Source organism: Lontra canadensis, unplaced genomic scaffold (genome assembly GCF_010015895.1).
Source record: "Lontra canadensis isolate GAN:19392208 unplaced genomic scaffold, GSC_riverotter_1.0 scaffold3, whole genome shotgun sequence".
In the NCBI taxonomy this organism is placed as follows: Eukaryota; Metazoa; Chordata; class Mammalia; order Carnivora; family Mustelidae; genus Lontra; species Lontra canadensis.
The window spans coordinates 45933289-45961238 of record NW_022630997.1 but is presented as its reverse complement, the minus strand read 5'-3'; the positions used below and the strand labels follow the sequence as shown (position 1 = coordinate 45961238).

The window sequence follows — 27950 nt, the reverse complement described above, 5'->3', positions numbered from 1 at the left end:
CTATCCTAGACATTTACTAATTTATTGCTCAAAAATTTAAAAACTATTTGCCAAATACAGAAAGAAGCCTGCCTGAATTCTGGTATTTAAATTATTTCAACATGCCTTTTCCATAGTTAATCCTCCGACGGGAATCCTTTCCTCCGACGGGAATTTCCTTAGAACGTTCCTAATTTGTCTTGTTTGTTTGCTCCTAAGTCTGGCAGAAACTTCCTTAAGGTTCTGAAATTGCTCCTTTCTTTGAACTCTCATTAGCCTAATGTAAGGTTTTACAGGCGAGATAAACACGACACCAGGCGAAGTGGGTGCAAGGCAAGATTTATTAAAAGCACTCTCCCGGGAAGTTTCAGGGCTCAGGAGAAGGGGAGCCAGGAAAGTTGCGCCGGGAGGAGGTGGGCACCCTCGGGCGAGGTTCCAAGACTCTGGAAAGCAGAGTGGGGGAAGTCGCACTGGGAGGGAGTTGGCGGGGGTCTTTTGCATAGGTATCGGGTTACCTATGGAGACGTGACCTGGGCATACATCCTTTTGGCGGGAGAGTCAAGGGTTAAGGGGAGGGGGTAGGCTGGAAGACCGCGGTACCGGAGGCGGTCATGTCCATTGCTCCTCCTGCACTCCCAGAGCCCGCCGACCCAACACCTAAGATTAACAAGTATTTGCATTATTTAACTTGTACAGTTCATATCACCAAAGCCAGATCTGAAACTTTTTGGGAACAAGGGTTTATCTATTTATATCCTGATGGTTGAAATATATTCTCTGGGAGTACCTGGCTGCTTCAGTTGTGGAGCAGTACGCAACTTTGATCTAGGGATCCTGAGTTGTAGCCTCACCTTGGGGGGAGTGGGGTAGAATTTACTTAAAGCAAACACACACACCACACACCACCCCACCTCTGAATGAAAGGTACACTGCCTATTAGCAAATTGTTACCGGAATCCTATTTGACACACGACATCACAATATTACAAGACTCGTCCCTTCAAATCGCAAGATACTCTTTTAGGTAATGACAGAAATGAGGAAACTATAACAGCGTATTTTGAATTAACATGTTGCAGCCTCCTATGATAGTATTCAACTTATGTAAATGAAAGTACACTTCGGCGGGGATACAGAGGACTTATTTTTGCTATGCGGTTGTGACATCTCAGCTACTTGGATGATGTACACAAACTGATTACATTAAAGAACAAGTATTCACACAAGTGTCACACAGGGGGTTCACGTAAGAACTTGCAGAAAAAAATTCCTTAGCTACGTTCCCGAAGGCCAGATCAAGCTATGTTCTCTAACACTACTCTATCAGAAAACGAAAGTTAATAATCCAATAAACTTGAGAAATGCTCTTTAGTGCTGGAGTCAGCAAGCCACGCTGGTGCCCACAACAGAGGTACGTGACTAAGACGAAGCACTGCGCGCACTGCTCCCGGCGCTGCCCACGTGTTTCTGAGCTCGCGGGCACCTAAGGTGCTGGCTCAGGTCACGTGGCACAACTCGCAGGCCCCCTCCCCTCACCTGTGACATCTCTGACGGTGCCTGATTAGCTTCTTTTATTTAGAGAAAGCTGGCCCAATCAATAATGAAAAAGAGAAAAAGAACAAGAACTTGTATTTTATAGTTTCTATTTCTAAGCGTTTCCTCTTCTATATGCGCAATCTCAAGACAATACTTTTTTTTTTTTTGTCAGGCGTTATTCTGGGCAGCACCCCTGCTCGGTCTGGGGCTTTCTGTACAGTAGGCGCTGGCGGGTCGCGTCATTGTCCACTGCCAAGTCCCAGGCAGGTCCCGCTAACGTCTCTTACGGCCAGCGGCCTCGATGTCCTTCCCCCGGTGTGCCCTGTTGTGGGCTCGGCTCCCGGCGGGGCGCCGGGCTGGCCACCGGGCAGCGGTCTGCTCTGTCCTTCGCGCCCGCGTTGAACCCGTGCCTGGGGCTCTGGGGCGCGTGTGTGCAGTTGCCTCCGCCTCCTCGTCCTCTTCCGCCTCAGGAGGCTCCAAAGCTCCGAATACGTCCTTGTTCGTGCCGCTGACTGTGAAACCTCAGGGCCCCAGCGCCGATGGTGACGTCGGGGCTGAGCTAACCCGCCCTCTGGATAAGAGTGAGTGCGGCACTAGTGAGGGCAGCGGGGGTGTCTGCGGGGTCGAGGCGTGGCCGCGAGGGAGCTGCACCCTGGTGCCCTGGAGACCCGCGGTCTCCTCGAGCGTTGTCATCGTGTCTGTCAGTGTCTGCTTATCGCGCTGGTTTGTGAGCCCCTTAAGGCTTGGGACTGCGTCTTACTGAGTCTTGAATATGCCTCCCAGAAGTGGTCTTTCCCCTTTCACTGCGCTCCTCTCAGAATGGTTTAAACCCCCTTCTGATGGAACGTTTCCACCTTTCTTGAGTCGTTAGATGGACTACCGCTTTTTGGAGCATCCTTCGTTGTTTCTCCTCCGCAGCCCATAACTATTGCCCTTGAAAAGGGCGAGGGGATGGTCATTGAAAAGCCAGAGTAAGATTTTTTTCAGGATTCTTTTTCATTTATTGGCATCTACGCAGACCTGCACTGGTAGGCTGTACGGTAGTTGCCAAGAGGAACCAGACTCAGATCCAGCTCTTTACGCTCCAGAAACTTAGAGTCTCGCGGGGAGGAAGGACGTATGGATAACCAACTCTAATACAAGTTAGAACATGAAAAGGGTTCCTCGGAAAGGTGGTATGTATCCTTGATCATCCAGGACTCCAGAGAGAAAGGAATTGCTCAGTATCGGCAAGTGGCAGCAACTAACTGTGAATGGTTTTGACAGGGAGGCGTGCAAAATGGTTTTAAGGGGAATTTCAGATTATAGGGCTGTATGACTTTAGTTTCTGGACGATTAGGGCGCAGGGAATTTCCTCTGACCAAATGAAGCTCTGGGACGTTGAGGGAATGCTGTAGCTTCACAGGGCACTAGCTCTCCAGGAGTTATCTTAGGCAGTTCACTTCAACAAGCAACATTGGTGACTCCTATTGTAACTTGAAAATACAGAACCACAGTTTATTACGGGCCAAATCTTGTTTTGGAGGGCAGTAGTACAATAGAGAAAATAGACAGTGAAAGTAGACTTTCACTGCCTGGAATACCCCTGTGATTCTTTCTTTCTTTCTTTAAGCAATGACTTAATATTGAGTGTTTGCCAGAGACAGGTACCATTATAAGCATGTGACTCAATTTCCCTAATAACCCTTTTGAGGTTGACAGTGTCTTTATCCTCCCAAAACTTGTATCTCTACCATGTGCCAAGCACTAGTCACACAGTAGGTGCTGAATATCTACCTATCTGTATTTCCTGGTTGATTATAATGCATTTAGCCATGTGGATGCAGATTGACTGACTGCGAGTAGAAAGTTGGTGCATATTTAAGTCATGCAGCACTTAAGTTACTGGTCTGACTTACAGTCTACTTACCTTTTCTCCATTTCCTACTTGGTAACATGAGCATAATATTTTCTCTGCCTACATCTCTGGATTGTGAAAATCATCAAAACATGTTAGGAAAAGCTCTTTGAAAAATATAAAGGGGTGAACAAATGTGAACTAATATTATTTGTGCTAAACGTTTGCTATTTGAAAAATGGAATTAATAGTTGGGTTGTTGCAGCACCTGGGTGGTAACTGCCTTTGGCTTGGGTCATGATCCCAGGGTCCTGGGATTGAGCCCTGTATCGGGCTCTAGGTGGGGAGCCTGCTTTTCCTTCTCCCCTGCCTGCTGCTCTTCCTACTTGTGCTCTCACTCTCTCTTTCTGTCAAATTAAAAAAAAAAAAAAAAAAAAAGTGAAAGTTGAGTTGTCACCCTGCAATAAGAATCTGACACATGGAAACTGGGAATGTTCCCTTAGAAGCCCAAATAACTTACCCTACCTATAAATCTAGGTTGATGTGAGGATTTAATAAAATAATGTATTTTTAGGTTAGTATATCAACAAGGGCTTTTTTCCTTAGGTTTTATTCTTTAGGCTATAATAGCTGGCATAAAATTCCTTAGACATATTTCTACTTAGAATCAGCGGATTCCACTAGAGTAGTATTTTTAAGAACTTTGGGCACTATTATGAATTTTTAAGAAGTTTAGAACTTCTAGAAGTTTATAAGCTATAGCAGTGAAGTATAACTACCTTTTTTTTTTTTAAGATATAATTATTTATTTGACAGACAGAGATCTCAAGTAGGCAGAGAGGCAGGCAGAGAGAGAGGAAGGGAAGCAGTCTCCCTGCTGAGCAGGGAACCCTGTGTCGGGCCCCATCCCAGAACCCTGGAATCATGACCGAGGCTGAGGCTTTAACCCACTGAGCCACCCAGGCGCCCAAGTACAACTACCTTTGATGGCAAAGTAGCCCTCTTTCTGGGAAAGGTGACGAGACTGGAAGGTGTGGGCAGTCCCAAATGGAGCAGCAAAGGAGGAAGATAGTAGCATCCAAACCTTGAGATCAGCCACCTGAGCCCTGGCTGACCATGGATGGCAGATGTACTAGCAGAGTGTGATCTTTTGATTTTTGATTCATCACTGGCTTGTTTACAGGAGGTGGCAGCAACAAATAATATTCTTGGTGGATTTTATTAGCAGTTGTCACTCCTAGGGAGAGTATCAGATGAATTGAGGCAAGTTGTGGTAGTTTCCTTACAGATTCTAGTACTGGAAAATGGGTAGATGCACATTGGAGCTTGGATATGTAGAGCTGGAGCAAGAGGGTTGAAGCCACTCGCCTCCCTGTTAGTAGAGTGAACTGGAGTTAGAGTTTGGGGGAAGCTTGTCAAAACCTCTGGACTGATTTGTTCTGGCATTTGGATATAACGCTTTAGGGGGTCAAGATTATGGAGACAGTCCCCCTATAGACTGTTAGGTGATACTTCTTTTCAGAGGTCATCTAGCTTTCTGGATGAGAATCATGGTTGCAGGAGGAACCTTATGAAGGAGCAGAGGCTTAGTAAAGTCGCTATAATTTGATGCAGGGTATCAGGCACAGACACATTTGGGGATATAGAGAGTAGCTGAGGCTCCTCCTTCTCAGTGCTTCTGTCACAACTGTCCCTGGAGCGCGAGGTGGAAGGGTCTGAGGCATTTAGTCTGATGCACCTGTCTGCTGCAGTAGTTGCCCTGGGAGCAAATCTGGTGCTTCTAACTCCCTTTGTGATGATATGAAAGATTTGGTATGTTCTACACCTGAAACTAATTTTATACTGTATGTTGACTAACTGGAATTGAAATAAAAACTTGGAAGGAAAAAAAAAAGGTTCATCATGAGTTCTGGCTACTATTAAAACAATATTCCAGCACATCTGCATATTCAGTGACAAACATAGTAATACTTGCTGTAATATTAGGGGGAAAGGAAGTAAATACCACCACTAGGTTGTCTCTAGTACAGCCTCTTCGGGATTGATGCCTTTCCTTTATGGATCCGAGATTTCCCAGCCTGTTCCGATTACTTGCCTCCACCTGCATTTCCACTATGGCTTTAGCCTTTCCAGTTCTGTTGTGAAGAGAGGTTGAGTTGTGTAACCTTCCATCCGCTTCTTCAGCCCTCCAGTGAGCTGTAGCTTTGATGTACTGAGGTGGGATTCTCTTTAGTTATGGGTGTGTACAGAGAAAGGAGTGAATTAAAACATATTAACAAAATGGGTAAGTCTTGTGGTTTAAACAACCACAATTGGTAATGGTTACTTTGTTGTTTATCATGGCATAGGTGGCGTAAAGTGGACTGTTACTTTTGTGTGACACTCAGGTGCAGTAGATTCACATTTTAGGAGAGAACTTGTTCTTGTGGACTGTCTTGAACATTTTGTTTTCTTTTCAAAAGAAAATGTAATCATTTAAAACAATGCCACTGGCTTGGAGTTTATAGTGGGCCTCTTAATTTTAGCAAATGTAGCTGAGACCTGGCATAGCCATATTAAATCCCAGGCTCCTTTTGCATGAGGCTGGAAGAAAGCTATATGACCTGGTGAAAAGTTGTAGTGACTGAGTCATTTCTACTGTGGCTGAGATCCAGAGGGTGTCTCCTTTAATCACTGTTAATTTTAATGGGGAGTAATTATGACCAAAAATCAGGTCATTCTGTTAATAATAGTGAAACTGTGAAAGCTTAATTTTTATGAATAGTAAAACTTACATCTTCATATACTTTTGTAGTAAATTAAAAAAAAATTTAGTGCTATTTCCATTAATGTTTTTTGCACTTTTAAAAATTGGTAGTGGATTTGGAACACCTTTTAGATAAAATAGTGTCGATACAGAGATTTTTGTGTAGGTAATACTTATTTTTCAACAACTTCAAAAAATAACGTATATGCCATAAAATTCATCTGTTTAAAGTGTGTGATGGTTATATTGTATGACTATCACTGTAATTTAATTTTAGAACATTTTCATCACCCCAAAAAGAAATCCCACACCCCGTAGTAGTCACTCCACATTCCTCTAGCCCCACTCCCCTTCACCCAGCCCATGGCACGACTAATTCACATTCTGTTTCCCTTAGGATATTTCATATAAATAATATCACACAATATATGGTCTCTCTGACTAGCGTCTTTCACTTAGTACAAGAAACCTTATGCTTGAGTAAAGTATCCTTGAATGTCTTGATTCTTGCATAACACTGGAGTGTTAGTTATAGAAAATGGATTAATTCTGAACAAATGTGGTATCTTCAGTTTGTATTGAGCCATAGTTCTGCAGCATTTCTCCAAGCAGTTGCATGTGCTTTTTTCCAATCTTTTTATTTGTCAATGATTTTTCTACTATTGATGGAAAGAGATGATTGCTTCCACTGGGTGCAAAGTAACAGATACCCAGAAATATCAGGATGGCTGCCAGTGATAGGTGATATATATGTATGTGTCTTCCATTCCATTGTGGGAAAATCTAGTGCCTAAGCCACGGATTTTAAAATTCCCCATTATGCAAAACAAATTGTTATTAATGGGTGCTTTATTAATACAGGTTTAATTTCTTTAGTAGGTATTGTGTATATTGTCGCTGCATGAAAATGAGGTTGGTACTTGTGCAGGAGATAAAAGTACAGGCCACTTGGCCTTTCTGTGTTTCCTGGGCAAAGACAGTATCCTCCATTTTAGCCTCCGCTCCCAGAAACACAGTGTATGTGTGGCAGGATCAGTAGAACATTTATCTCTGGAATAATGCAGTGGTATTTAACATGTACGATGTTAATACCATTGCAGCTTGACTGATTAAAATATTTTCATTTATGAAATTATTGATTCATGCTGTTATGTTGCTTCAGCAGACATGTAACTCACCCTCCCCTCCAGCACAGTGATTCTCTGTCATCACCCGTGACGTGCAGTCTGCTCAGCCTTGCTTGGGTACTTGCAGTGACAGGGAGCTGGCACTTTTTTGAGGCAGCCCCTTTTCACTGTTTTAACTGTTAGAAGTTCTTGGATGAATTCCACTGAAATCTGCATCCCTCACTTCCCACTGACTGTAGTTATGCCATTTAGAACAAAATAAGTGTAGTCTGTTCTTAAAGTCGTCATCTTCAAACTAAAGATCACCCCTGACCTCTTTAGTCATTTGCATAAAAGCATGATGATCTGGTCCTTGCTGCACTGGTTGTCCTCTTAAGTACCTTTTAACTGATCATGGTTAGATGTTTAGAAAGGTTGTAAGTCAGTGAAACAGAATATGGTCATCTAAGAGTGGCGTGATGGAGGCTAAGGACGATGTCTAACCCTTTGGCACCTGGCTTACTTCTCTGTGGTATAACAGGAATATTCTGTTATTTGACTTTATAATTTTTCTAGACACTCTTGCACTATTAAGCCATAAAAAGCTTGTGATCAACTGAAATTTTTAAGTACTTGAAACAGTAAACTCCTGCCTTGAGTGTTATGACGTCAAGTTTCTTTTGTTCTTTTGGGCATTTCTCCACCTAGAAAACCAATGTTAAGCACATCTTTCTTTCAGATGAAGTAAAGAAGATCTTAGACAAGTTTTACAAGAGGAAAGAAATTCAGAAACTGGGTGCTGATTATGGACTCGATGGTAAGGCTGATAGCATTTCCATTAGAGATATTTTATTACTTCTTAGCTTATAGCTTTTTCAGTCTTGTGTGAGACCTTGTGTACCTGGGAAACAAGTACATACACGCTGTCTGGACGATATCCCTGACCTTCGCTTCTGTCTTGACAGGAGTTGGACAACATGCACCTGGTGGGCTGGACACACAGCAAAGGAGCTCTGTATTCGTTTTTCCCTCGTGTGCTAGGATTTCACTGTTGGCCAGATCATAATAAACCAGCTGTAGGAGCCCCCAAAAGAGAGAGGACACTTTGATGAGTTAGGTGTGATGTGTGTATGTATACTTTTAAATGAGAAATGGAATGAAAACTGAGCCCTGCCTATTGTGCTTTTGTGTTTCCCACAGCTCGTCTGTTCCATCAAGCTTTCATCAGCTTTAGAAATTACATCATGCAGTCTCATTCTCTGGATGTGGACATTCACATTATTTTGAATGACATTTGCTTCAGTGCAGGTAAGTGTTTAGAGACTTTAAAAATATCTCTTTTAAAATATGTTGAGCATACTTTGTATTTCTTCGCATGCTTCTTATTTATTTCTCTGGTCAGAGCCTGTTTGTTGTAGAGTGGGCCCTGTTTACACTGTCTGTAAATAATTCTGTGCTTTCATAGGAGGCCTTCTAGGTCATTTTGCTTTTATAGTGGGTCCCTGAGCTAATCAGTAAATGAGCCATATATCTTAGACTGGAGGAAGACTGGGCCCTTGATCTATCACCTCTGCTCTCCACTGTGTGCTGTGTATAGGCCACAGTGAAGTGAACTCTCACAGAAGATAGAATTACTACATGGCAGATTCCATCTGTTTCTGCCACTGAGTTTTTTTTTGGTTAGATTTTTTAAGTGTAGTGTTTGCACCTGCATTTGTCTTCAGTAACCATAGGTCTTGTTCATGTGTATTTCCAAGTTCATTCATCCTTCCTTTCTTCCTTCCCTCCCCTTCCTTTCTTCCTTATTTTTTTTTAAAGATTTTATTTATTTGAGAGAGAGAGAGCACAAGCAGAGGGAGAAGTGTAATCTCTGCTTAGCAGGGAGTCTGATGTGGGGCTCGATCCCTGGAGTTCCTTGCTTCAGAATTTTTCTTTTAATCCTGGCAACGTCCCCTTGACTAGCTCACTAAGAAGGAAAGTTTCACTAAGTCTGGTTAGGGATAACATGTAGATTGCACCTGTTAATGAAGTGTTTTATTTTTCAGCTCATGTGGATGATTTATTTCCATTTTTCTTGAGACATGCGAAACAGATATTTCCTGTGTTGGACTGTAAGGATGACCTACGTAAAATCAGTGATTTAAGAATACCACCGAACTGGTTAGTTTCTTTACTTGTGGATTTGAAATACTAGTTTCTAATCTTGGGAAGTTAGTGATCATTACAGTTTTTCTTCTCCTTTTTAAAAAAAATACTGTATTTATTTATCTGACACAGAGAGAAAGCACATAAGCAGGGGGAAATAGCAGAGGGAGAGGGAGAAGCAGGCTCCCTGCTGAGCAAAGAGCCAGACATGGGGCTTGATCTCAGGACCCTGGGATCATGACCTGAGCCAGAGGTAGATGCTTACCTGACTGAGCCACCCAGGCACCCCTGATCATTACATTTTTTTATTGTAGGCTGGATGATAAATCCTAAAAAGTCTATGAGTTGTTTTCCCTAGAAAAACAGGCAGTTAATTCTGGTGTCTCCCCTTGATTCTGATCAAGCTAGCTTGTAGGTTTTACTAGGACAAATCTAGAAAGTAGCCCTTACTTTAGAGTGTTGGCCTTACAATTTAAGTGTGGCCTTTCTTGTGTCAGCTGAATGCCAGGATGTTCATGAGCTCTCACCACTACCACCACTGTGGCTAGAACTCCACATCTAGTGCCTCTGCCACCTCTTTGAGACTTTCTGCTCAAACCCTTAGCAAGCTGCTCTCTGCTAGGGCCTATACATCTTCAGCTCAGCCCTTGGCCAAGGACCCAAGGGAAGTCTTATGTAGACTTCAAGGCATCTCCTCCACTGAACCCTTTCTTCTCTTCCAACTTCTCCCTTCAAATTCCACCCGCTGTAGCGTCTCTGAATTTGATATCTACTGCTGAGCTCATTGGGACTGTCATACTTTGCTTGGGTTCTACCTCCCTGTGCCCTACTGGGGTACATTAGGGCTCATCTCAAATGTTCCTTTGTCTCAGGGCTTGTAGTCCTACATTGCCTGTCATTTATGTCCCCAAGCAACTGTGGTGTGTATTCTGTCCAGTTTTTTACTTGTTTGTGGTGGGAGGGCAAGTCCTGTACCATTTGTCATGGCCAGAGACAGAAGAAACAGTCATTACATGGTACCTGTTGAAATTCAGATGCTTAGGAATATTTACTTACAGGGTCATGTATTTAGAGCTGTGGCAATGATGTCAGCCTATCTGTGAGCTGATAGCAGTTTAAACTTACTTTAACTCCTGAAGAGAAGGGACTTGTACAGTGGCAAAAATAGCCAAGAAATTAATTTGGGTTTGGATCTTTCTATCCACTAGTTAGTAAATGCTAATCTTGGAAAACAGTATTTTTTAAGTTTTAAATCCTAAAATTTTTTTTTTTTTTTAAAGATTTTGTTTATTTGTTTGACGGAGAGAGCAAGAGAGCGAGTGAGCACAAGCCGGGGGAGTGGCATGCAGAGGGAAAGGGAAAAGCAGACTTCCCAGTGAGCAGAGAGCATGATGTGGGGCTTGATCCCAGGACTTGGGATTGTGACCTGAGCTGAAGGCAGACACTTAACCATCTGAGCCATCCAGGCACTCCAGCAGTCATTATTTTAGTGTGGATCTGAAACTCATCATTTTATTTGGGTTTTCAAAGATGCTATCATGTGAATATTAACAGGATGTTTCATTGGAATCATTTTCAGTTGATACCTTTGTCAGGGTTGATTTTGAGGTTAATGGGAATAAGCTGTTTACCCACTTATGTTTTAGGTACCCAGAAGCCAGAGCCATACAGCGGAAGATAATATTCCATTCAGGCCCTACAAACAGTGGAAAGACTTATCATGCAATCCAGAAATACTTGTCAGCAAAATCTGGAGTGTATTGTGGCCCTTTAAAATTACTAGCACATGAGATCTTCGAAAAGAGTAATGCTGCTGTCAGTATATTACCAAATATTTGCTGTCTTTCTTGTTAATTTGGGAGGGCTGGGCAGGGTGAAGGTGGGAAGGTGGTAAAGGCATATGTAGTAATTTACCACTAATAAAAGTTGCCATAGTTCATTGTACTTTGTAAGATGTACCATTATTTTATGTATAACTGAGAAAGAAAAAGATAACTGCCAATGAACTCTGACTTGCCATCTATTATTAGGCTACATCCTGATTTCAGATATGCTAAAAAGTGAAAAAATATGTATTGGAATGAATGAAATACAGTATCAGATTATTTCACAAATAAAGAGAAATGCAAAGAATTATATGTAACTAACTTGAATCCACTACCCAACTCCCATCAAATTCTTTTTTATTTTTTTCTTTAAAGATTTTATTTATTCATTAGAGAGAGCACACAAGTAGGGGGAGAGGCAGAGGGAGAGGGAGAGGGAGAAGCAGACTCCTCACCAAGTTGGGAGCCCTATATGAAGCTCGATTCTAGGACCCTGAGATCATGACCTGAGCCAAAGGCAGACGCTTAACCATCTGAGCCACCCAGGCGCTCCTTCCATCGGATTCTAACATTCCACCATACTTGTTTTATTTATTTTCTTAAGAAATAAAATATTAATATGTTGAAACTCTGAGGCCTCCCTTGCTTCCTCAGAGTTAACCTACTCTGTTACGATATTTAATTTACCTTTTTTTTTCCGATTAGACCTCTGATGCTATCAACTAGAACTAATGATAAAGACTGAAGCCTCCTGTTCAGACCTGCAAAGAACTGAATGCCGTGTGGGCTGAGGCATCGTTTGACTAAACGGGCCATGTTCTTATTCATTGTTTTATTATGACTATAATCTGAGTTGAACAGGAAGATCATTTGCATTCTCTGTTTTTTGTTCTGGATGATTTGTATTTGGCGTACATCATGCCTCCTTATCGAAAATAAGAAAGTATTTTCTCAGAACAAAGACTTTCTTTTACATAAGCACATGGTATTTCTCAAAAGCAAGGTACTTAATATGGATAGAATGCTATTATTTAATTCACAATCAATACTCAAATTTTGCCAGTTGTCAGTAACACCACTCTTCCAACCCCCCCAGGATTCTGTCTGGAGTCTCAACACTGTATTCTGTTGTCATACCCTCATTTCCATTAATCTGGGACAATTGCTCAGGAACCTTTTATCTTTCATACCCTTTACATTTGGAAGACTACCAGTCATTTGTATTGTAAACAGTCATTCAATTTGGTTATGTCAGATGTTTCTTCACGATTAGGTCAGGCCTCTAGGGAGACTGGCTGTCCGGATTGCCAGGACTTCCCTAAGATTTAGTATCTAAAGCCCTTTGTCTTGAGGAACCCCTTAGTCCCGGGCAAACTATTACACCATACTATTAATGCTGCTTCTTCTCAAGGAATTCTGTTGGGAGGTTGTTCTGTTCTTAAATATTACTTATAATACTCTTCTTGAATATAGAAACAACTAAATTCATTTTATTTTAATAAACCAAAATAGTACAGAAACATACAAAGTTAAAAAGTGAAACTGCTATAATTTCTCATATTTGTGTTACCTGAGAATTTAGCTGATTTGAGATATTTCATTGTTTATGTAGGTTATATAAGAGAACCGCTTTTATTTTTCATAAAAATTTTCTTTCCAGGATTGGGAATGAATTTGATGGTAATGGCAAGAATACTCTATTAAACATAAAAATTTCTTTTTGCTGTCATTTTAAAAGTGGTGGTAACTCCAGATTTCTTTTTGTCATCCTAGGGTGTTCCGTGTGACTTGGTAACAGGAGAGGAGCGTGTGACCATAGAGCCAGATGGGAAACAGGCTGCCCATGTTGCTTGTACAGTTGAGATGTGCAGTGTTACAACTCCTTGTATGTACATGCCATTTAAAATGGTTTAGTAATGGTTTAGTAACGGTTTAATTTTAAAATACAGATGAACATATGAAATGTGTTTTTTTGTTTGTTTGTTTTTAAAGATTTTATTTATTTATTTGACAGACAGAGATCACAAGTAGGCAGAGAGGCAGGCAAAGAGAGAGAGGAAGGGAAGCAGGCTCCCTGCTGAGCAGAGAACCCGATGCGGGGCTCGATCCCAGGACCCTGGGATCATGACCCGAGCTGAAGGCAGAGGCTTAACCCACCGAGCCACCCAGGCGCCCCTGAAATGTGTTTTTTATTGTAAAAAAGTATTTAAATGGAGATGAGTAGGACAACAGGTCCCCAGTGCTCAGAACCACTGATAAATGTCAAACTCTCTGTGGTGTTTGCTTTTGAATGTTCCTTTCCTTTTTTGTCTTCAAGGAACTAAAATGTTAACAAATATGATACTTCCTTTGTCCCACTCCTCGATTCAGTTCCTCTTCTGATCCAAGTGATAACAAGTATTTGGTATATGTCTTTCCTGTCTTTTTTCATATCACAGATACGTATTACCTGTGAGCACTGTAGGTTGTGTATTTTGTTTATTTTTACTTACATATTTATTTATTTTAAAGAATTTTTTTTAAGATTTTATTTATTTATTTGACAGAGATCACAAGTAGGCAGAGAGGCAGGCAGAGAGAGAGAGGGAAGCAGGCTCCCCGCTGAGCAGAGAGCCCGATGTGGGGCTCGATCCCAGGACTCTGGGATCATGACCTGAGCTGAAGGCAGAGGCTTAACCCACTGAGCCACCCAGGTGCCCCCCTGGATTGTGTATTTTTTAAAACATTGATGTGATTACCATATTGTATTATCTTTCTACAACTTGCTTTTTTTTCTCCACAGCCTGTTTTTAGATCTAGTCTTATTATACATGTATCATTTGTATGTGTATCATATATATCATAAATATATATATATAAAGTTTGTGGCTAAAATTCTATCTTATGACTAAAGTTATTAATTCCCTCCCCTATTAAAAAATATTTAGATTGCTTAAAGTTTTTCACTAATGGACACCGGGGTGGCTCAGTCCATTAAGCGCTGCCTTCAGTTCGGGTCATGATCAGAGTCCTGGGATTGAGCCCCATGTCCCAGCTCCCTGCTTAGTGGGGAGCCTGCTTCTCCCTCTCCTTCTGCCACTCCCCTCCGCTCATGTTCTCTTTCTCTCAAATGAATAAATCAAATCTTAAAAAAAAATAAAAATAAAAATAAAAATAAAAGTTTTTCACTATTGTATCATACTTCACTGAACTTCTATTTAAGTAGTTTTGAAAATATTTTAAATAAAAATTAATTTTTTCTTACCACTAAGCAATCATATCTTCATTATAGAAAATACAAAAATAAATGCAAAGAGAAGAAAAAAAAACTACAACCTCCCAATCCTACCCATCCAGAATCAACAAGTGTTAACCTTAACCCTGTGGTGTCTATTTTCCAGATTTCTTCTGTGTTTGTGATTGTGTTGTGTATGAATATACTTATGAGTGCATTGTTGGTGTGTATATTTAACTAAATAGGGATTATACATTATGTACTTTAGTTAGCTTTTTCTGTTTTAATAATTTTTCTGAGTAAATGAATAGTTTTTTTTTTTTTTTTTTTTTAATGAGTCTAGGGCACCTGGGTGGCTCAGTGGGTTAAGCCTCTGACTTCGGCTCAGGTCATGATCTCAGGGTCCTGGGATCGAGTCCAGCATCGGGCTCTCTGCTCTGCAGGGAGCCTGCTTCCTCCTCTCTCTCTCTCTCTGCCTGCCTCTCTGCCTATTTGTAATCTCTGTCTGTCAAATAAATAAATAAAATCTTAAAAAAAAAAGAGTCTATTATAAAAGTAGTACATTATAAAAATTTAGATAGCACAGAATTTTATAAATCAGAATTCCCTCTTCTGTACCCTTGTTTCTAATCTTGTTTGTATGTACCCAACTGCAATAGGTGATTTTTTTAAAGATTTTATTTATTTATTTGAAAGACAGAGATCACAAGTAGGCAGAGAGACAGGCAGAGGGAGAGGAAGGGAAGCAGGCTCCCTGCTGAGCAGAGAGCCTGATGTGGGGCTCGATCCCAGGACCCTGGGATCATGACCTGAGCCGAAGGCAGAGGCTTTAACCCACTGAGCCACCCAGGCGCCCAGCAATAGGTGATTTTTAATATGATGGTTTTTCAGTATAAAATGTGCTTGCTTTCTTTTGTTTCCTAAATGTTATTGTGTGCATATTAGATTTTTTTTCTTTAATGTGCTCTTCTCAACTCCTTGTTACTTGAGGAAGAAAATTAAAATACACTTTACATGACTTAAAGAGAAGAAAATAATATGGTCAAAAGCATTTTGGCATTAGAAAATAAAATGAGGTACAGTTTTTGCTGTCATGATGAGCTTAAAACCCCTAAGAATGAGCGTAGTTAAGATCAGGGAATGACACTTGCTCTTCTCCTTCCTGCTCCTGACATCTGCCTGGGTTCCTGTGATGGAGAAGCTTCATTGTAGTAGGGCTGTCTACTCCTTGTTCCTGGAAGTATAGATACTTTCTTTTTTTTACTATCCTGTGGGTATGTTTCTTCTTTTTTCTTTTTCTTAAAGGTTTATTTATTTAGGGGCGCCTGGGTGGCTCAGTGGGTTAAAGCCTCTGCCTTCGGCTCGGGTCATGATCCCAGGGTCCTGGGATCGAGCCCCGCATCTGGCTCTCTGCTCAGCAGGGAGCCTGCTTCCCTTCCTCTCTCTCTGCCTGCCTCTCTGCCTACCTGTGATCTCTATCTGTCAGATAAATAAAATCTTTTAAAAAAATTAAAAAAATTAAAAAAAAAGGTTTATTTATTTTAGAGAGAGATCATGTGCATGCATTCACAAATAGGGGGAGGGGCAGAGGAAGAGGGAGAGAGAGAAGCAGACTCCCTGCTGAGCGTGGAGCCCAGTGCAGGGCTTGACTCCATGACCCTGAGATCATGATCCTGAGCTGAAATCGAGAGTCAAACACTCAACCAACTGAGCTACCCAGGCGCCACTGGGTGTGTTTGTTCTTATGAAGCAGATTCTCCAGTCTGTCTCATAAGACAAAGGGACCCAGTAGATGCTAGATGGCCTGGGTCTGAATTTCATGTTTTTAGATCACACTTACTAACTGCACATGCTGTATAAGCTTGGGCCAGAGATTTAACTTCTCTGGGCCTCAGTTTATTCTTCTGTAAAATGGCTAGAACGATGATACTGTATATGTTTGTTGCCAAGATGAGTTGAGTTATAATTGTAAAGCACTTAGAGCAAGCCTGCCAGGAAAGAAGTGCTTAGTGAGTGGTGATGGTGGTGATGGTGGTAACAGAAGCTTGAGTTGTGGTGCTGTAATTTGTTCATGACACTGTTTAAGTTGATTGCATTGCTCATAATAACTTCTCATTGTAGATGAAGTGGCCGTGATTGATGAAATTCAAATGATCAGAGATCCAGCCAGAGGATGGGCTTGGACCAGAGCACTTCTAGGTTAGTGGTCTTAATACTAAGCTGTGCTTTGTGACATCTGTATGGAGATGCATTTCTCTGCTTGACATTACCAAATAGAGTCATTAGGATCCTTTCTTTTTGAGGGTCAGCCTAGTGTGAGTTCTTATTTCCTAATTATTATTTTAATAATGGGAAGTCCAGTTCTCTTACTACAAAGTTAGCATAACCAGTTAATTAAAGTTAAAATGTCCAAATCTCACCATCTTTACACAACCAGGATTAACATTTTGGTGTTTTATGCCAGTCTTTTTCCTTGTGATGAGTATGGTGTTTTGTGAATATGTTATTTTTTATCTTGCTTTTTTTCAGTTCTCTTATTTCATAGACTTTTTTTTCACACCACATACTAATATTGCCTATTCTCCAGTGAAGAGCTGTGCTGTTTTTTCCTACAGAGTTGAACATTTTTTTCTATTACTGATAGTGCTACAGTAAAAATTTTTGTGGCCATAGCTTTTTATTTATTTATTTATTTATTTATTTAGGATAGGCTCCTGGAATTGGAGTGTTTGAGATCCATGGACATGAGTGAACATTTCCACTGCTTGATATTGGAGTGGATTTTTGATCAGTGTGTTGTAGGTCATGTGTTTTGAAATTTAAAAACAAGTAGCTGAACTCCTTCAAACAAAGCATATACATTAAAATGTGTAATTTAAAATAGATAACAGTGGATCTGCTCAGTGGTAAGGAGCTTGTAGTTTCATTTACCCTTCAGCCCTCAGCCTCTGAGGCCTTTAGTAATTCCATGGAGCCTAATTTGAAAAATGTAAGTATAAGATTCAGGGCTATCCATCAGAATGCCAGGTTCTAATCCTGGCTGGTTTCACCCTCGAAGAGACTCAAAACCTCAGCCAAACCAGTTTAAAAGCTCTGAGACAATCTCTGCCCATTAGAAGGTTGTTATTTTGGGGTGCCTGGGTGGCTCAGTGGGTTAAAGCCTCTGCCTTCGGCTCAGGTCATGATCTCAGGGTCCTGGGATGGAGCCCCGCATTGGGCTCTCTGCTCAGCAGGGAGCCTGCTTCCTCCTCTCTCTCTCTGCCTGCCTCTCTGCCTACTTCTGATCTCTGTCTGTCAAGTAAATAAATAAAATCTAAAAAAAAAAAAAAAGAAAAAGAAAAAAAGAAGGTTTTTATTTTGAGGTTTGCATCAAAGAGATAATATTGATAAACAGGCTTGGTAAAGTTGTAAAGCAATAGGTAAGCAAAGCATTTTTGCTATATTAAGGTATTATATATTCAATTTCATATCTTTAAAAAATGACTGATTTTGCATTTAACAGGACTCTGTGCTGAAGAAGTCCATTTGTGTGGAGAATCTGCCGCTATTGACCTGGTTACTGAGCTTATGTACACGACCGGGGAGGAGGTGGAGGTACTAGATTACATGCTTTGTTCTCAAGGTGGCGTAGCAAATAGCCTGGATTACCCCAGCAGTGCTTCGTAGATCCCAGATAGTGGCACAGTCGGAACTTCACTGAAATAAAAAGAATGCTTCATTTCCTCCCAGTTGACTGGGTCATACATTATTTGGTTGAATATCATGGTCTGAAATCCTGGCAGACTGACCAACATACCCTAAGCCTTCCACAAGTACAAGAGACTTTTCACCTTCTCTTAACAAAACTTTTTGGAGTTTGAGCAGATCTCTTGAGAATTAACTAAGCCAGGAATGTTGGAAGTTTGAGGCTTAGCAAAAGTTCATGGTTTTCAGAGCCTCAGGTGTCCAGTGTTAGGACCTTTGATATACATCTAATTGCTAGAGATAGTTTGTATCCCTTTCTTAAATTCATAGAAAGTAACTGGTTTCCTTTTAATCCTAGGTTTTGTTTTGTTTTTTACTGTAGATCTTGAATAAGATGAAGGAATTTTAAAAAATTGGTCTTTTAGTTTTATGTTCAGCTTCCAGGGAGAGGCTAGAATGTAGTAGAAGAAAATCTGGGTTCTAGGCTTTGCTGTCATTAGCTTTACATTCTTAGGCAAATAACAGAAGACTAGAACTGAAAGGACCTTTATCAGACCTGATCTTTTATATGAGCTCTATTTTACTTTTTTATAAAATGGAAATAATAGTTAATAACCCTTCTGAAGTTATCAAGTTGCCATGAAAATTGAATATATGCAAAAGGGCTTTGAAAAATTTTTGAAGTGCTATATGGCATTTTAGGGGTTTAGAAATACTAATGAGAATCGATGATAGCATTTATAATATGAAAAATAATGTGTTTTTTGTACTTTCCTTTGAAAAATGTTGGAACTTGTCAGTTACTTTTTTTTTAAAGATTTTATTTATTTATTTATTTATTTAGAGGGAACACAGGGAGGAGGGGCAGAGGGTGAGGGAGAATCAGATTCTCCCTGCTGCAGGGAGCCTGATGCAGGGCTCGATCCCAGGATCCTGGGATCATGACCTGAGTCAAAGGCAGATGCTTAACCAACTGAGCCACCGAGGCGCCCCAGTATTTAGCTACTTTTCATTGCAGGTTTTCACTTACGTATTAATCACAAGAAGCTAAGTGTGTTATTTTAAAATATCATGTCTCTATTGTAGGTTCGAAACTATGAGAGGCTTACCCCCATTTCTGTCCTGGATCATGCATTAGAATCATTAGACAACCTTCGGCCTGGGGACTGCATTGTCTGTTTTAGCAAGAATGATATTTATTCTGTGAGTCGACAGATTGAAATTCGGGGATTGGAATCAGCTGTTATATATGGCAGTCTCCCACCTGGTAATTATTGGCTTTCATTATGACAGATAGGAAATCTCTTATTTTTGCTATTTGTGTCATGCTATATATAGAGAACTTAGTAAAAGGTACTGAATTATGTCACTTGATAAACTAGTAATTTATTATGGGTCATATAAAATAAATTCCTCTAGTTCATCCTGTTGGGGAATAGAAGCTTTTAAATTCATAGTTCTTGCTGCTATTGTTAGGCTGTATTTTAAACGTTGAGTTGATGATTTTTTAGCAAGTCATTAAAGGGGCACCTGGGTGGCTCAGTTAGACATCTGACACTTGATTTTGACTCAGGTCATTATTTCAGGCTTGTGAGATGGAACCCCATGTTGGGCTCTGTGCTGGGCATGGAGCCTGCTTGGGATTCTCTCTTTCCTTCTCCCTCTGCCCCTCCTGGCTCTTTCTAAAAACAAAACAAAAATATTAAAATGTGAAATACCAGTTTGTTAATTGTGTTGAAGTTATAGTCCTGAAATAATCGTCTTTTTTTTTTTCCCCTAGAGAGAGAGAGCACGAGTGTCAGTGGGGTGAGGGGTTCAGAGGGAGGGGGGAGAGAGAATCCCAAGCAGACTTCATCGTCATTGTGGAGCCCAGTGCAGGCTTGATCCCAGGACTCTCAGATAATGACCTGAGCTGAAATTAAGAGTCAGATCTTAACCGACTGAGCCATCCTGGTACCCAGAAACACTAGGAGTTTTATTCATAAAAATGGAGAGTAGGAGATGAGGGGTTCCAAGATATACTTAGTGTGATGTGTTAAAAGACTGAAAATGCTGAACTAACATAAATCTTCTGATTTTAGGGACCAAACTTGCTCAAGCAAAAAAGTTTAATGATCCTGATGATCCATGCAAAATCCTGGTTGCTACAGATGCAATTGGCATGGGACTTAATTTGTAAGTAATTTGTGTTTAATACTCATGGGTCGTCAGTGGGTTAGATGGCAATTAAATATTTTCTAATTGGCATTAGAATGACCATTTAGGTTTAGAAGAATGGGTATTGTAATACAGATCTGAGATTGATCTTGTTTATGTCTCTTGAGAGAATAAAAAAAATAAACAGCACTAGGAGTTTTGAGTGATACTCCCTACCACTAGCCTGTTATGTTATTCCTTTGTGCTTCCAGTCTCAGTCAACAAGTGTATGAGTGCCCATTATGAATGTGGGGCTAGGCCTTAGCTCTAGGAGTAACAGTATTATGCTTAAAGAGTCCTCTCTGGGTAATCAAGGCAATTATACCTTTGTGAATTAAAGAACTATTCAAAGCTGTTAATAGCTTTATTATATGTTAAATATAAATATATATTAAAAATAAATATATATGTTAATAGCTGTTAATAGCAGCCTACTTTTTTTTTTTTTTTTTTTTTTTTTAACTAGAGTGTGTGAGAGGGGAGGAATAGAGGGAGGAGAATCTCAAGCAGACTCACTGCTGAGCACACAACCACCATGGGGCTTGATCTCACAACCCTGAGGTCACGACCCGAGCTGCAATCAAGAAGTCTGATGCCGCTCACTCCCCACTGAGCCACCCAGGGGTAGCAGCCAACTTGAAAAGCAGTCTGAGAGCACTTTATGTGGTTTACTTGTATAAAACATAAGAAGTTATTTTTGGGGTGCCTGGGTGGCTCAGTTAGTTAAGTGTGCGACTCTGGATTTCAGCTCAGGTCATGACCTCAGGGTCCTGGGATCGAGCCCTGAGTCAGGCTCTGCACTCAGCGCAGGGTATGCTTGGCCCTCCCCTCTCCCTTTGTTCTTCCCCCTGCTCGTGCTCTTGGTCTCTCTCAAATAAATAAATAAAATCTAAAAAAGAAAAGTTATTTTCTGTAACTTATTGAAGGATAATTTACATACTCCACAGTTTACCCCTTGTAAATGGACAATTTTTTTGGTAAATGTACAATTTAATGATTTTAGTAAATTTACACATTTGTTAAAAATGCTATTTAAGGAGAAGAAAAAGAATTACTGACAAACCTCTTTTCCTTATTTTGTAAACCGTGGACAAGATTGTAAGCAGGCCTAACGAAAACTAGAATTGCAGTGAGCATTTCTGCAATGACCCAAATGATGGAAAGTTTTTTATTCAGCAGTCTGAGTACTTTTATTTCTCTTTCAGGAGCATAAGAAGAATTATTTTTTATTCCCTTATAAAACCCACTATCAATGAAAAGGGAGAGAGAGAAATAGAACCAATTACCACTTCTCAGGCCTTGCAGATTGCTGGCAGAGCTGGTAGATTCAGTTCAAAATACAAGGAAGGAGAAGTGACAACGATGAATCGAGAAGACCTCAGTTTATTAAAGGAAATTTTGAATAGGCCTGTGGATCCTATAAAGGTAAGATGTAACGTGTTAATTACTTCTCCGTGGAGGACAGTCATTCCTTCCTTCATGTACCTTCTAGACTCTTGCTTCTGACACCTGGAAATAGAAATAAGCAAAAGAAAGTTTTGTGCCGTGAAAATCATGTCAAGAAAGCCCTACTTTACTGCTTCGGAGAGGCATAGGAACCCCTTCATCGGAGAATGATGTGCAAGTGAAAGGTCTAGATGAAACAAGTGTAGTGAACCTGATACTCCTTTAGTTCTTCCTGTCTGGCGATGGGTCGGGGAGGGGCGTAGTTGCTTCAGGTGGGCACACAGCTGTATCAGCAGACCGAAAAATTATGAGAAGCTTGAATGTGGAAGAAACCTTGAGTGGTGGGGCAGAAACAGTACTAAGCAATACAACTTTGAGCTAGTAAGTACAAGGTTCTGTTTTGGTTAGTGCAGTTAGTTGAGGCAGCAGCATATGTATTTTAAGCAAACCGTTACAGTTTAAGTTGCTTGGAAAATTCACTTATAAATTAACGTGGCTTGTTTTATTCTTCAGGGGTGCTGGTAAAGGGGAGTAGAATTGAGGTGATGCAATGAAACATTCCTGGAGGAAGGCTGTGGTTGAACTAATTTCTGTAACTTTTGTTAAGAGTGCAGTTGATAATGACACACCCGCACTTTTCTCCTGTGTGCCTCAGTTCCTGGGTTCATACTCCGCCTCCCTCCCATGACTTGTCTCTTCTTTCCTCTATTCATCCTTTGCTCTTTCTCTTTCCCATGCCCTTTCTCTCTGCGTATACTTAACTGTAGGCATTTATTGGTACTGGAATACCGTTGAAGAGATCATTGGCCTCCAGTTAAGACATTCTCTCCTGTATTTGTCAGTTTTATTGCCTTGGCTAAAGCGATTGATTTCCCTTGTTCGTTTTTGTTCAGTGAAGATAACTGAGACCCTGGAAAGCAGTTTTGGTACTCTGTCAAATCATCATAGATTTTAGGAGTATAACTAAGATACCTGCGAAAAATTGACTAAGTACTCAGTTGGGTGTAATTGGTTGATTTTACTAAATCATCAACTTTCTTAATTGGTAACAAATGGGAAAGTGATGTTGCTTTTTTCTTTTTTACTCAAATTCTTGTCATTTAACTAAATTGGCTAGAGCTTAGCCTGAATATAGGAGTATTTTGAAATAACTTAAGGAAAGTTGTCCTTTAAAAAGAAAACTTAGAGTTGATCTTTCTTTTACTAAAGGCAGCCGGTCTTCATCCAACTGCTGAGCAGATTGAAATGTTTGCTTACCATCTCCCTGATACAACACTTTCTAATCTCATTGTAAGTAAAAACTCACTTTTAAATCTCTTCTAAAATCTAAAATTTCTTTTCTAAAAATGTTGGTACGTCAGACAGTTAGTTACAGGTTAACCTCCTGGGCATCAGTGAGTAGTCTGTTTTATGACTTTGCTACCTGCGAAGTTTATCTTGAAGGTGGAAAAACGTTCTCTCAGAATCTTCTGGGACTCTCGTCCTGAGGAATTTTCTGAGTATTTCAGGTTGGGAAGGCCATGGGGGAGGTCTTTCAGCTTCGGAAGGCAGTGGATTAAGCGGGGCTTTCTAGAAGACTTAAAGATTTGAAGAGATTGTCCTTTGTAGACTTGAGCACTTTATTCCTGCCCACTTAGGCAGTCCAGTAATGTATCTTTCCCCCCGCCCCAGGATATTTTTGTAGACTTTTCACAAGTTGATGGGCAGTATTTTGTCTGCAACATGGATGATTTTAAATTTTCTGCAGAGTTGATCCAACATATTCCATTAAGTCTCCGAGTGCGGTATGTCTTCTGCACAGCTCCCATCAACAAGAAGCAGCCCTTTGTCTGTTCTTCACTGTTACAGGTAAGCCTTTGTCTTTGTATTTGCCTTGTTTCAAGTCCGTGCATTTCCCCAAGCAACATTTTGTTATGTAAAGTGAAACAATTGGAGAGTATCTTTCAATATGGGATACTATGTAAGAAGTTAAATATAAAATGGTTCTTTTTTTCTTACAGGCACTTTTTTGGGGGTCAGGGAAACTGTTGCTTTGTATTTGGATTTATGTGGTAGCCTTTGTGAAGAAGCTAAAACAAAAACAAGTATAGTTTTTGGGGGCTGGTTCTTTGCCTAATGATACACTTTTTTTTTCTTTTTTTTTTTTTTTAATGGTTCTTTTGGTCTTCTTTTTAATATTTGTTTGTTTGTCTGTTTATTTTAAGTAGGCTCCTTGCCCAATGTGAGATGTGAACTCACAGCCCTGAGATCAAGAGTCATATGCTCTGGGATGTCTGGGTGGCTCAGTTGGTTGCATGTCTGCCTTTGTCTCAGGTCATGGTCCCAGGATCCTGGGATTGAGCCCTTCATTGGACTCCTTGCTCAGCAGGGAGCCTGCTTCTCCCTCTACCTGCCACTCCCCAGCTTACGCACGTGTTCTCTCTCTTTGACAGATAAATAAATAAAATCTTAAAAAAAAAAAAAAGAGTCAACAGGCTCTACCAACTGTGCCAGCCAGATGCCCTGATACACTTCTTTCTTAATGGCATTGGTTAATATTTTTTGGAAATTCAGTTTTCCTAATTATAAGGCACTGAGTCAGGGATAGCTGTCTTAAGCGTTTGGTGCCAAGGTTCTAGCCCCTTTTCTTTTCATTCATTTGCATAGGGATACAAACCTCTGCCTCCTGAGGAGTACAGGATGCTCCCAGACAAGGGTGGGGGGCAGGGAAGGGCAGTGCAAGCTGAACTTCCAGCCCCCTGCCATGTCCTCTCAGCTCGCAGAGCTCTTGCCTCTCCCCCCTATTGCCTGTGGCTGGAGTGCTATCTCACTAAACCCCCAAAAGCCCCCTCTTTGAATCCTCCTCACACTTATAGTCTCACTGCTGTCTTTTCTGTAGAACTCAGCATTCTGCATACTAACTGTGTTCCTACCAAATCTGTTTCTAAATTTATGTTCTAAATTACTTTGCAATCACATAAATAATACATAAATGCTTTCTCGCTACATTCAGTTAAAACACTACAGATAGGTTAAATTGGGTTACCACCCCCAACTCCAGTCTTCGACGAAGCTACAGTTAACAGTTTGTGTCACTGCAGACCTCTTCCATTGCGTTTGCCTACGTGTGTGTATACATACAGAAATTCTAGTTTTGTTACGTGGGTGTGTTTTCCCATAAATGTTGTGATGAATTATTCTGCAACTTGCCTTTCTCTTTTCCCATTAATGGGTCTTAGAGGTATTGCACATCCTAGGTATTTACCTAGAAAATATGTTTCTTAGAGATGACATTTATGGGGGAGTTAGTTGGCATAAGGTTGAAGTTTATGGAACAAAGTCTCAACTGCTATAACCTAACCTGGATAGAGCTCAAGACCATGGCCTTGACCCCTTTTATACAGCTTTTCTAATGAAGCAGCAGCATTTTACTAAGGAGTAAGAGGTCTGGAATGGTACAGACCAACAGTTGCTTATATGTTCTGTTAGTGGTAGCATGTTACATTTAGAGATTTTTCCTTTTTTCTTGATCGCCATTACTTACTGAACTATAAAAGAGCTCAATCCTTTGGATGGTCTCTGATGCCCCCCTGGATGGTTGTTTGGAATCAGTGTTCTAGGGAGCTCTTTTAGGGCTGGCTGCTGGATGGAGGTACCTGATTGGCATCTCTCCCTTCCCTTCTCTGCACAGCTCCGTACTTAACTCTTTTACATACCGGGTTTCCACTAGTCTGTGGCCACAAATATTAAAGCCACTGTCTTTGTAAAAGAAACTGAGTGTGGCTTGTCCTGCTTTTAGCAAAGGTTAGTATGGTCACATTTCCATCTTCATGGCTATCCTGTTTGGCACTTATTAAGCTTAGTAGAATGCATGACTGAATTTAATAAAATCATAACTTTTTTTTTTTTAAAGATTTCATTTATTTGATAGAGAATGAGAGCACAAGCAGTTGGAGTGACAGGGAGAGGGAGGCGGAGAAGCATGCTCCCCGCCTAGCAGAGAGCCTGATGTGGGGCTCCATCCCAGAACTCTGGGATCATGACCCGAGCTGAAGGCAGACGCTTAATTGACTGAGCCACCCAGGTGCCCCAAATCATAACATTATTTAACCATAGTTGTTCTAAAACTGCCTTGCCTCTTGGAAGTATTGGCCTTGTTTAGGTTAAACATTTAGAGATAATTTTCCCTAATCAGCAAATGAACCATTTGAAATCAGCTTATTCTTGAAGCTAAAGATTTTAAACTCTTGCTCTAGAAGTCTCATGTGGTTGTGGTCTGTCTAATGTAGGCCATATCTGTGTCATTTGGTTGTGGTCTGTTGGGGATAATTGTGCATAATTGTGCCTAGCGTTGTTGGGGAGTGGGAGCAGCTTGGTTTTCCAAGCACATTCTCCAGCAGTGTCCTGTGGTTCCAGGAGGAGGTGTGGTGGTCTTATGGTATTGATGAGGAAGCTGAAGCACAGAGTGGTGGCTTAGCAAAACACCACAGCCAAGTGAAGAGGCGGAGTCTTTTTACCAGTTTGATTGACTCATACGCAACCAACCCAAAGAGCTTCTTTATGATAAGGGAGGACATTAACAAGATAGAGCTCATACTTGTAGTTATAGGACTGTTGCCTGAAGGGATAGAAATGAGAGTCTTCGATGTCTGTCCAGAACTTAGAACATTAAATGTATATAAAAGTTAACAAGACTTAGGCTCTGGAAAGGTAATATTTGTACAATTTCTGATGCACATATTATCGTCCTGGTTTTGGAAAATGAAGGAAGCTCCCCCTCCCCTTCTTTTTCCTTTAAAGTATCTTTGTAAAGTATTAAATGTTCTAAAAATTAAGAAAAGTATAAAGAAGGAAAGATACCAGCATGCTTATTGAAACAACCACAGTTGATTTTTTGTTGTGCTTTCTCTTTCTAATTGCAGACTTAAGTGAATTTTTATTCTTCTACCATTCTTTTCTTTCAGTTTGCCAGGCAGTATAGCAGGAATGAGCCACTGACCTTCTCATGGTTACGCAGATATATTAAATGGCCATTACTTCCACCTAAGAATATTAAAGACCTTATGGATCTAGAAGCTGTCCATGATGTCTTGGATCTTTACCTGTGGCTAAGGTATCACATTTTTCCTTTACGTACTCTCGTTTTTCTAAGTAATAGGGGAAATCAAGGATTTTAAGAGTAAATGGTCTTTTGCTCTCTCAAGTTAGACACATTTTTGCAGGGTGTTTTATGTTATGTTTATTGTCCATTATGGCTGTTGAGCCTTATTTATAAACATTCTAAAAATGACTGAGGGACTTCTTGTGATTCTAGTTTAGATAGGTAGGTGAGAAGGTTTACTAGACCATTGCTACACAAATGGTGGTCCCTGGACCGAAAGCACTGGTACCACCTGGGAACTTGTTAGAACGAGAGAATATCAGGCCCACCACAGACTTAATCAGACCGCATTTCAACAAGATCTCCAGGTGATTCACTTGTACATTAATATTTGAAAGGTACTCGGCTAGCTCAGTGATTTTCAAAGGTGGGGCATGTCCCACGGGGGAACATACCAGAATCACTTAAGATGAGAGTGATGACCTACCCTCATAATGACAGTATTACTCAGGTGTGCTGGGGCAGAAATAAGGGTTGATCAGAAGCACTGGACAGAGTTTGCAAAAACAGAACATTTGGGATTAATCAGTGTCAAGATGTAGTTAGGTCAGTGAGATAAGTCCAATACTGTGAGAAGAGCTCTTATTATAACCTAATGTGTCTCTTTCCCAGCTACCGGTTTATAGATATGTTTCCAGATGCCAGCCTTATTCGAGACCTCCAGAAAGAACTGGATGGCATTATCCAAGATGGTGTACACAACATCACCAAACTGATTAAAATTTCAGAGGCACAAAAGCTGTTGAATTTGGAGAGCTTGTCAGCAGAGAACCAGTCGCGATTGTCAGGAACTGTGAAGGGCCAAGCTAGAAGGATGCGTGGAACCAAAACCTTAGGGAATAAAGCTGCTGAGACACCCAGCCCCAGTGTGGGAGAGAAATCCCTGGCTTCCAGATTGGTGCAGCAAGGCCTCCTCACTGCAGACATGCTGAAACAGCTAGAAAAAGAGTGGCTAACACAACAAACGGAGCATGGCAAAGACAAAACAGAGCATGGGACTCACTCAAAAGGGACAAGAAGGAAGAAGAAGGAACCTGATTCAGATTAGTTTTATTTTATTTTTATTTTTGCAAATAAAAATATTTTAAAACCTTT

The 27950-nt window shown here is 40.6% G+C and overlaps 1 protein-coding gene across 1 annotated transcript; it reads left to right on the top strand.

The window, feature by feature from the left end:
• The first annotated feature begins 1783 nt into the window (after positions 1 to 1783).
• On the top strand, positions 1784 to 27950 carry SUPV3L1 (Suv3 like RNA helicase). Its single transcript, XM_032841494.1, has 15 exons — positions 1784 to 2096; positions 7944 to 8021; positions 8405 to 8512; positions 9250 to 9364; positions 10996 to 11164; positions 12949 to 13060; positions 16511 to 16588; positions 17892 to 17983; positions 19160 to 19340; positions 20155 to 20248; positions 21475 to 21694; positions 22925 to 23005; positions 23387 to 23563; positions 26659 to 26807; positions 27468 to 27950. Exons 1-15 carry the CDS (start codon positions 1817 to 1819, stop codon positions 27901 to 27903), a joined length of 2370 nt encoding a protein of 789 aa, XP_032697385.1. The 5' UTR covers positions 1784 to 1816; the 3' UTR covers positions 27904 to 27950.

Bases quoted from the DNA above. Each gene is read 5' to 3' on its own strand.
- SUPV3L1 (XM_032841494.1), top strand. From the start codon at position 1,817: ATGTCCTTCCCCCGGTGTGCCCTGTTGTGGGCTCGGCTCCCGGCGGGG. The intron at 11,165-12,948 runs GTCAGTATATTA...TTGTCATCCTAG, and splicing joins TCGAAAAGAGTAATGCTGCT to GGTGTTCCGTGTGACTTGGT. The intron at 16,589-17,891 runs GTTAGTGGTCTT...TGCATTTAACAG, and splicing joins TTGGACCAGAGCACTTCTAG to GACTCTGTGCTGAAGAAGTC.